Genomic DNA, 10,512 nt, shown 5'->3' on the forward strand with positions numbered 1-10,512 from the left:
GAAAGGGGTTGTTCACTCCCTGAAAAATTGGGGGGACGTCCTCCCCTTAAAAATTTGGGGCGCAAGTATAAAGGAAGAGCAGTTACCTTCAATTCTGATTTGTTTCAAACTAACAACATTTCTTAATGAGGGTTGGAAGGCCCAGAGGCGCAATTAGGGGGGGGGGCGGCCGGGCGCGCGCCCTCCCCTAGCACCTGAGAGGGGGGGCGCGCCCCCCCTGCAGAATGAAAAGAAAGAAAGAATGGCGAAAATCAGTATCACAGGAATAAGAAAACCAATTGAGTTATTGTAGAAATTTTATTATATTAGAGTTAGTTTTAAAAAGAATATTTTTATCTTTCTCAATTCTCAAGGCTAAATGCTATTGTAAACATTTAATGTAAAAAAAAGTTCTGAACTGTATTTTATTTGTGTTGAGTTTATAGTCCCCCCCCAAAAAACCCTAACAAACTAATATATTGCCCCCCCCTAGCAAAAGTCCTAGTTGCGCCTCTGGGAAGGCCACCCAGAACAATACTTTTTCCGAGCCCCCTTCTTCACATTTTCACAATTGAGCCATCTTCAAAAGCTCATTTTTACAATATTCTTCTATTGAAAAGTTAATACTTACCCTTTTAAGCTCTGTTTCATAATCCTGCCACAATTTACTATGTAGTTTGGACCCGCCTAACCAGAGTTGGTTGTTTTGATTGGTTGGCCCAATATAAGCGAATACGAATTGTAAATAAATAGATGGATGTACACTGTACAGTGTACATTTTAAACAAAACAATGATGATAAATCATGAATAAGGTAAGGAGGGGCTGAAGAAGTATAAGGGAAAGGGTGGGTACTCAGCGGGATGGTTGTAACAGAGGGCAACATACAATATTAGAATCATGTTTATGAATTACAGGGTGAAGAAGATAGCAAAGACTAAGTTTATCCACATAAAAAACAGTTATTTTTTTACAGATATAACTTGCATAACTATCTAAATAGTTTTTCAAGATTTTTCTTTTAAACAGTTTTGCAGATTTAGTTTCTTTAAGCTCTAATTCAATTAAATTCCATAATTTTGGAAATCAAATTATGTCCATAATCATGTCTCTCGAGCAGAATGAATGAATCTCAAAAAAAAATATTTGGCTTTTACATCCAACAATGCCTTTTTTTGGAAAAAATCTCAAATTAATAAAAAAATTTTAATGATAAATGAATATTTTATTAATCATGTATTTATAAAATATACCTGATTAGAAACTAACAAAACAAGTGTCTTTTGTATATGGGTTAATGTATCCCAAACTATTCATCAAATAATGCAGGCAAATAGACATAATTCAGAAAAAATGATAATATTTTCTATCTAATTCTAAAAATCCATATCCACAAGTAGGGCCGGAGACAAACTTGAGATTTAAATTCTTTGTTCCAAGCTTGTTAACATATGTAGTTAACAATGGTTGATGTTTAACGATAATTGATAGTTGAGAACGACTTTTATTTTAAGAAGTTTATTTTTAAATAGAAAATGCAAAGAATGTTGATTTATTTGGGCCTAAAATAAGTGACCCAAATATTTTGAAACTTATTGTTTTACTATACAACACAATCTACACATACAAAATAAATATAAATAGAATATTCACTATGATTTTCTGTTCATTTAACATCTGTCTGCACATTTCAATCCTAAAAATAAAAATAGAGTACTAAAAAAATTGTTTTCATCAACTAAACTGTTTTCATACCTCTAGGAGTAGAAAGTAAGGACTGAAGACTGATTTCCTCGTGTTAGAAGAACAGGAGGAAGACCTTTAGTCATAACATCCAGCCAAGCCAGGTACAAGGATGGAGAGCTGCCAATTCTGGGCAGAGGCAGAGTTAAAACTATCAACTCAGAGTTTGCAGATTTCTCTCTCAACAATTCTGCTGTTCTGAGATGTCGGTTGGTCCTCTCAGCATTTGCATTCAGTTCGGACATGTCAACAGAATCTTTAGGATACTTAGAAACAATCTCCTCAAATTCTGCTTTTGTTTCAGGTTTAGCCTTCTTTGTGATGTCAGGTATTACCAGAACTTCAGAGAAACTTATTCTAAACTTGGCAAGAAGATTGGCAAGAGATCGGGTTTCACTGTCAAAGTCCTCTGCTTTATTAGACAGTAGGAACACTCTAAGCTTGCAATCTCTGAATTGTTTTCTGGTCTGCAGAATATAAGGAAGTAGCAATGTTAATCCTCCATCATCATATAGCCACCAGACATCTATAAATCCTTCCCTCTTTTTAGTTCTGAATTGTGTAATATCATCCACAATTTGTTTGGGAAGAACTTTTCCATCTTTTCCTCTAAATACAGCAGTAACCTTTTTGTCTTTTTTTCCTTTTTTGTTGGCTTCAACCTCTTCAATGGTGGTTTCTTCAGTTGCAATGTAAGAGGAGTAATCATTTCCATTTGGAAGTCTCAAGATTCCTACTGCCATTTTGTTTTCAAAGGCAAAGACAAGAGTTTGAAAGTACTCTTGTATTGAGTGGATATTTTGGTTGTTACTATTAAATCCCATAATTACCATATTTGGGGTTAGTTTTCCCAAACCAGACAGCAAGATTGAATTTTGAACTCCTAGACTTAATTTGTTGTTTGGAATAATTGAATAGAAGCTTCTGATATTATGATCCTTTAACCATAACTCAACGCTTTCCTTCATACTAGTGATTTGATCTTTTTCATCCTCATTGACAATGTTGGCACAGATGAGAAGAGAAACTTTCTTTGTCAGCAGATTGGCAAAGTCTAATAGTGGCTGTCTATGAATAGGATTTCCTGTTAATAAAAGGACTTTAGGTCTGTAAGTTTTGATATGATCTTGCTGTTCATTTAATGCATATGTGTTGTTCAAAGCATTAAGGAAAACTAATGCTTCAGCAGAACTTCCCCAATTTGCCTCTGGTTTTAAGTAATACATGATTCCATACAGAATTGCAACCAATGCTGTTGTTCCACATGCCAATCTCCAATCAAGTAAAAACATTAGGACAACACATACAATAGCTCCAAAGAGAGATAACCATTTGTTGTAGAACCTGAAGGTTGGTCTCCATCCAGGTGATTTGGTCATGCTGGAATGGAATACAGAAAGATTCATAAGAGCATAGGCAGCCAGGAAGAAATTGGAGGCTAGACTTCCAATGGTATTCAATTCTCCAATCATCATACATCCAAATGCAATGACAAAAACCAAAATGTATCCTCTGAAGGGATCATTATTTGCTCCATGACCAACTGCAAAAAATTCCAACTTAGGATAAATCTTGTCTCTTCCAACAGCTTGGAGTACTCTAGGAGCTCCAACTAAGCTAGCAATAGCTGATGAGAGAGTTGCACCATAACATCCCAGATAAACCAAATATCCTGTTGCTGAAATCAAAGTCATTGTTTTTTGATCATGAGCAGAGCCATATTTGCATGATGTTGCAGATAGATTAAATTCTTCTCTTATTCTATTTGCTTCTTCAGAACAGTTGAATATCTCAGGATACATGCCTGTATTGTTTGTATACTCAATAACATTTCCACTTGCTTGAGGTAGAAAGTTGAATCCAACCAAAACAGCAAAAAAGGCATATGATATATATGTAACAATAATGGCATATAGAGTTCCTTTTGGAATAGAAGTGGAAGGGTCTTTGAGATCCCCAGATAAGTTTGCTCCTGCCACAATACCAGTTACTGCTGTGAAAAAGACTCCAAATACAGACATAAAGGATTCTTTAGTTCCACTTTCATTCACAAGATACTGTTCAAAGTAATTTTTCTCTCCAGTTTCTAGGCTCCATCCTGTAAAACCTTTAGCATGCCTTTCGTCAGATTTCATATACAGACTGTCCCCAGTGAAAAATGTACCAACAATCATATCAATTTGAGCAAGCACCAGAAGCACTAACAGCAGTTTTTGAACTCTGGTCACCCAATCCATACCAACTATGGCTAAAAGTAGAATAAGAACTATAACAGGAGTACCAATCAGTCGTAAATCATTTAGTCTATTTTCAGGATCTGCAACAATGCCCCCAAAGTCTGATACATCATATATCAAATCCAACAGATTATCACAGAATCCCAGAGTGTAGGTTGCTACAGAAATAGAGTTGGCCAATGTAAACATCAGTCCTATTGCACCTCCAAATTCTGGTCCAAGAGCTCTTGATATCATGTAATAGACTCCTCCACTGGCTATCTGTCCATTGGTAGCTACAGCTGACATTGATAATGTGGTTATAGCAGTGACAGCATTGCAAAGGGTCAAAATCAGAAGTCCTTGAATTAAACCAGCTTGTCCAACTACCCAAGAGAGACGAAGAAACAGCATAACCCCCCAGATATTCAAAAGACATCTCATGAATACACCTTCGATCCACCCAAACTTTACAACTTTTCCTGTTAGTGCTGGCTTCACCTCAGCTTTTTCCTCATCAATCCTTTGAATCTTTTCATCATTCATCAACTCTTCTATTGTAGGTCTCTGATCCATGTAAATTTGACTAAGTTTCCTGTAATTTTCTTCAGATGGAAGTGCTTCTATTGTTAGTCTACGAAGACTTTTATTTGGCTCATAAACATAAGTGTGGCCCCCAGAAGCTTGTTGCCCAACAGCCAAGAAAGCTCCAGGAGGTTGCTGAACATTGTCTCCTTCAAAACCAATGTTTTCTTTGCCAGTATCCCCCATGATCTAAAGATGTGAAAAATCTGGTTTAATAAAGCTATTTAGGTTTTGTTTTAGTACAAAGTATACACTTTACATTTTTGACAGTAAGCCCATAAAATATTGTAGAATTTTCACTAAAAATTTACAATTTCTCATTCTATTCATGCTATTTTTAATTTTTCTTTACAAAACATTGATTTTTTTTTTCTTTTTGGAAAGCATTTTATTCAATTGTTAATAATTTTGTAATGAAGAACAACTTTCTTAGACATTCAATGTGTAAAACATAATGTTGACACTCAAGTTGTTACTTAAAGAATAAATGAACAAGACATTTTCAAGCTACACAGTTTTATGGATCTCACTTTAAATGATGGACAGTTAATTTCTTTTTAACTTTTAAGATTTTTTGACTTTTGAAAGGCTCTCCAAAAATCTGAGAAACATTTTCAAATTTCTAAGCCTGTTTATTCTAAACATTTGCTATCAGTACATATTCAAAATTTTGAGCCTGCACAAGACAAACCAAAAACTTAAATTTTTTGGTTTGTTTTTCCTTATATTTTCTCTTGTGATGGACATTTTGCAAAATTTTATGAAGGCAATCTTTTACAGACTATACAGTTCATAGTTAGTGAGTGTCTTTTTAAATTTAGAAAACCTTATAAATTCTAGACAAAAAAAAACAAATTATTGCTCTGCCTTTTCTAAAATACTTCTTTATATTATATTCTATGCAGAGAGCTGAAAGGATTGACACATTTTAAGAAAACCTCTTTTTCCCCATATTGTTTTGCTATAATCTTATTTAGAATTAAAATGTTTAAATTACAAAGACACATTGTTAAGGGGTCACAACCAGGCTAATTTTATTATCCCTGCATACCTTGACTAATCTGGAGAATGCTAGAGATAAAATGAAACACTTGAGATGAATTGACTGAATTTATCTCATTTTAAACACATTGGCCCCATAGTGAGGACAGCTTATCATTACAAGCTGAAGGCTACTAAATAAACAAACTTGTTTATTTTGTATTCAAAGTAGAGTATTCATCACTTTTTATACTAGGCTATAAATCATAGACAGAGATGTAAAAAACAGAATCATATAAGCCATATTTAAAAAAAACAATTTCTTCATTTGATTCTTAAATTGATAACACTCGATTGCTAATGTCAACAGTGCTAGTTTGTGTTTCACATAATAAGGTTTTTATTGGTTTAGTTTTTTAATTTACAATTCTTATATTTGTTTGCATGTGGTATTCACACAAGAAAGATGATTTATTATCAATGACTGGTGAAGATATTCAAAAATTTTATTTCAGTCAAGATTATTAATTAGGTGTAAGTATGAAATGCACTAAAGAAGTAAGAAGTGTCCCACTCCCACCCTCAACCCTCTGGAATCTGGGAAATGGGGGTTAATACACATGTTCAATTTGATTGAAAATTAACTAAATTCTGGGTGTACAAAAAGAAAGTCCGAGAGAGCTAAGAGAATAAAATAACACATAGACTTTGGCTTTGACAACAGAATAAGAACACATGTAGGTTTTTTTCTGGAGAAAAGAACAAAAGGAACTATAACATTCTTTGCATACAATTCTTTCTTTTATTACATTTAGGATTTGTTCTCTACAGACTTAAATTTTAGAAAAAGCAGTGCAATTTTTTAGATTTATTTCACAATCAGAAATTTTTGATTATCTAAAATCAAACTATACAATTGTCAAATCAAATTCATATTTTCTTTAATACACTATATTGCTCAAATATCATTTCAATTGAATTTGGTTATTTATAATACATGTGCTAATTAGTTCCCATCACATATGAGTGCACACATAATATACATAAGTATTTCTTTCATTAAATTACAAAAACACTCGATAGGTTTGATAAATCTTCACAAGTAAGTTTATGAAATAAGCCAGAGTAATATTTTATGAGTAAAAGGTGAGTACAGGAATTTGATTCCCTCTTGTAAGAAGAACAGGAGGAAGACCTTTAGTCATAACATCCAGCCAAGCCATGTACAAGGAAGGAGAGCTGCCAATTCTTGGCAAAGGAAGAGTTAATACTATCAACTCAGAGTTTGCAGATTTCTCTCTCAACAATTCTGCTGTTCTGAGATGTCGGTTGGTCCTCTCAGCATTTGCATTCAGTTCGGACATGTCAACAGAATCTTTAGGATACTTAGAAACAATCTCCTCAAATTCTGCTTTTGTTTCAGGTTTAGCCTTCTTTGTGATGTCAGGTATTACCAGAACTTCAGAGAAACTTATTCTAAACTTGGCAAGAAGATTGGCAAGAGATCGGGTTTCACTGTCAAAGTCCTCTGCTTTATTAGACAGTAGGAACACTCTAAGCTTGCAATCTCTGAATTGTTTTCTGGTCTGCAGAATATAAGGAAGTAGCAATGTTAATCCTCCATCATCATATAGCCACCAGACATCTATAAATCCTTCCCTCTTTTTAGTTCTGAATTGTGTAATATCATCCACAATTTGTTTGGGAAGAACTTTTCCATCTTTTCCTCTAAATACAGCAGTAACCTTTTTGTCTTTTTTTCCTTTTTTGTTGGCTTCAACCTCTTCAATGGTGGTTTCTTCAGTTGCAATGTAAGAGGAGTAATCATTTCCATTTGGAAGTCTCAAGATTCCTACTGCCATTTTGTTTTCAAAGGCAAAGACAAGAGTTTGAAAGTACTCTTGTATTGAGTGGATATTTTGGTTGTTNCAAAGGGTCAAAATCAGAAGTCCTTGAATTAAACCAGCTTGTCCAACTACCCAAGAGAGACGAAGAAACAGCATAACCCCCCAGATATTCAAAAGACATCTCATGAATACACCTTCGATCCACCCAAACTTTACAACTTTTCCTGTTAGTGCTGGCTTCACCTCAGCTTTTTCCTCATCAATCCTTTGAATCTTTTCATCATTCATCAACTCTTCTATTGTAGGTCTCTGATCCATGTAAATTTGACTAAGTTTCCTGTAATTTTCTTCAGATGGAAGTGCTTCCATTGTAAGTCTACGAAGACTTTTATTTGCCTCATAAACATAAGTGTGGCCCCCAGAGGCTGGCTCACCCACATCAAGCATCCCTCCAGCACCAGGGTGTGGGCGATCATTCTTGAAGGCTTGATTTTCAGTTCCTTGTAGCATTTCTAAACATTTGATAATGTTAAGCAATTTTTTCCTGACTAATTATAATATGTTAAATGTTTTAAATATACCTGCAGGTTTGTACAGAAATATCAGAACTGAAATCTATAAGTATTTCTTTGCTTTTTATACAAAATTGTCACTATGTAAATATCTTTATTATCTTATCACTTTTATCAAACCGAGACGGTAAAATTTTCCATTATTAAAAATTTTCCGCTTTGTAAATATCGTCAACATTATTTTCTTAATAAAAATCAAAGCGTAATAATTGCAGTGGCATTCGAGGGCCCCCCCCCATGCGTACCCCCCTCTAAGGGGAGGGGGAATCATGGGGTTGGGTTTCTTTTAATATTACATCTTCCTCAGGCAATCTACATTCTACATTTCATTGCATTTCACGCACCCAAACTAAAAGATTAAGAAAAGAATTAAAATATTAAAATAATTCTGATTCACAACAATACCCTTCAAAGCTTTGTCTGATCAAGTAATGCATTAAAAATCCATGTTTCCCATTTTGAAAACTGAATATTCTTATTTGTGTTTTCTCTACAAAAGTGACTCGTGCATTTCTTGCTTCAGAAGCGATGGAGAAATGTAGGTTTCAAAGGTACATCGGACATGCCACTCTATAAATGGAGGGTCACTTGAAATTACGCATGTATTCCATTTAAGCATAATTACATCGTATAGATAAAAAAATACTTTGAAATCTCACTTTTCTCCTGAACAAAAAAAGTTTCATTGAAAAAGCTTTAATCAATACTGCCTTCAGGGTAGATATTTATTTGATATCATAATTTATTATACAATATGTATCAATCCTAAAAAAATATAGATATTTTTTTTAGAAACTTTTCCATCTATATTTTTCATCCCTTGAATATCTTACACCACAGTATTAAGAGGGATTGCCTGGTTTTGTGCCCCCCCGCCCCTTGGCAACATTGTGCCCCCCCCCTCTTTAAGAAAATGACAACAATTTAAGTTTACATAGTTATCAATATATCAGGTATCAATATTTTTTTCAAAAAAGGGGTTTCTAAGGGGGGGGGGCACAACTTTTTTTTGGCGTGCTGACACATGCAAAATGTGCCCCCCCCCTTCACAAATGCTCTCGTACGCCCCTGAATTATAATTCCTGTTTGGGAAAAAACCTTTGGGAAAGTATCCAACATCTATTAAATTGTAAACAATAATTTGTTGTTAATGATATTAGATTATTATTAATTGCTAACGATGACTGATTGTTCCAAAAATTTATTTTGAACGATATTTTATCATTAATGCTAATTAATTGTTAAACGTTAATTATTGTTGATTCTTAATGAAAGTTGAGCAATAATATTAACCCTTAAAAGTACTGCAGTGCCCAAATGATGAACTACCCCCCCCCTCACAGTGGGGTATCAGGGGGTGGGGTGGGGGGGGTCAGAAATATTGAGTTCCACCATAAACCTCTTATCCAAGTCAAATAAGGATCAGTCGCTTAACTTAAGTGTCTAAGTTGTAGTAATATGTTGTGTTGAAGCTATAAAAGCCGACGGAAAACTGGTAATTTCCCTGAAAACTCTTATAATGGGTATTTTATACAGAAATTAGAGACGATACCCATACATTGGTGGGCTTGCGATGCCCCCAAATCTATGAATATTGGTTGTTAGAATCTATTTTAAAGTTTTACATCTGGATTATCCTTAATTTGTTGTAATTTCGTGTTAAAAAAGCTGTATATATTTTTTGCAATCTTTACGTCTCTATGTACGCAATATTGAAAAGTTACAGGATACATTCAAAGAAAAATGGATGAACAGTAAAAGTAAATATAAATTAAGATCATTATAAACATGGATCAACTATAGGATAAATTGTTGGCGAGGTCCGCCCTGTCTAAGTAGCTTGGCTGAGATTCACTAAACATACATGATACAGCTGTATATACGTGTATAAATTAAGATTATCAACCAATCTTTCTGTAGGATTTATAGGTTATCGTAAATGTTGCGCACAATATTTCTACAATATCAGCTTTTCACAGTGGGTTCATTTATAGTGACTTAGGCCAAATATCACGTTGTGTTAATCTTCTTAAAATAGTATACTAGGACACTCGAGTAACCGAGTATATATACTTTAGTTTAGTTAGTATAAAGGTTTTTAATTATAATTTTACAAAATCGAAAATGTTCTTTTTATTCTTATTCTGTTTTTTTAGCTTTTTGATAGTAGCTAAGGGCGTTGTACAAACTTAGTTTCTAATTTGCAACAAAGATTGAGATAGTGCCCTACTGTACGCCCACTGTGCATCTTGTACAAAAAGGTTCTGGCATTGAGCACTTTCAAACGACTCGTACCGGCTTATCAGACGCCTGTACGCGTCAACCCTGCTTCCTGTCTAGTTGTTCCATGATTATAAATCAATGCAAGCTCGCAATTGATACAATTGTTTAAAATAAAATGTTATCAAAATATATTCATTATCAACTCAGCATGAATCACATTCACAAGGCAAATTCTTGTATCCATATAATATCTATCTTTGTTGAAATGTATAAAATATTTTCTGTATTATGAAAACGAAAGTCCATGGAAATTAATGTAGGCATGATGATTGATGATATACAAGAATTCGTATTGAATTATTATGT

At 34.1% G+C, this 10,512-nt stretch overlaps 2 protein-coding genes and 1 long non-coding RNA gene across 3 annotated transcripts; all 3 read right to left on the minus strand.

Moving 5' to 3' along the window:
- Positions 1-1,223: 1,223 nt before the first annotated feature.
- LOC111695992 (bumetanide-sensitive sodium-(potassium)-chloride cotransporter) lies at positions 1,224-5,681 on the minus strand. The gene is made up of 3 exons (XM_023465501.1): positions 5,575-5,681; positions 1,735-4,712; positions 1,224-1,675 (listed from the first exon to the last, which is right to left on the minus strand). The coding sequence occupies exon 2, from the start codon at positions 4,707-4,709 to the stop codon at positions 1,737-1,739; it is 2,973 nt and encodes a 990-aa protein (XP_023321269.1). The 5' UTR covers positions 4,710-4,712; positions 5,575-5,681; the 3' UTR covers positions 1,224-1,675; positions 1,735-1,736.
- An 861-nt stretch (positions 5,682-6,542) lies between these two features.
- On the minus strand, positions 6,543-7,720 carry LOC111696002 (bumetanide-sensitive sodium-(potassium)-chloride cotransporter-like). Its single transcript, XM_023465510.1, has one exon. The coding sequence runs from the start codon at positions 7,718-7,720 to the stop codon at positions 6,638-6,640; it is 1,083 nt and encodes a 360-aa protein (XP_023321278.1). The 3' UTR covers positions 6,543-6,637.
- Positions 7,721-7,771: 51 nt separating this feature from the next.
- Positions 7,772-7,965, minus strand: LOC111695993 (uncharacterized). Its single transcript, XR_002763981.1, has 2 exons — positions 7,933-7,965; positions 7,772-7,863 (listed from the first exon to the last, which is right to left on the minus strand). It is a non-coding gene; the product is annotated as an uncharacterized LOC111695993 (long non-coding RNA).
- Positions 7,966-10,512: the final 2,547 nt, after the last annotated feature.

The sequence above is a fragment of the Eurytemora carolleeae genome, unplaced genomic scaffold (assembly GCF_000591075.1).
Source record: "Eurytemora carolleeae unplaced genomic scaffold, Eaff_2.0 scaffold102, whole genome shotgun sequence".
NCBI lineage: Eukaryota > Metazoa > Arthropoda > Copepoda > Calanoida > Temoridae > Eurytemora > Eurytemora carolleeae.

What these genes read in the sequence shown, in the direction of transcription:
- LOC111695992 (XM_023465501.1), bottom strand. Translation starts at nt 4,709, where the DNA reads ATGGGGGATACTGGCAAAGAAAACATTGGTTTTGAAGGAGACAATGTT.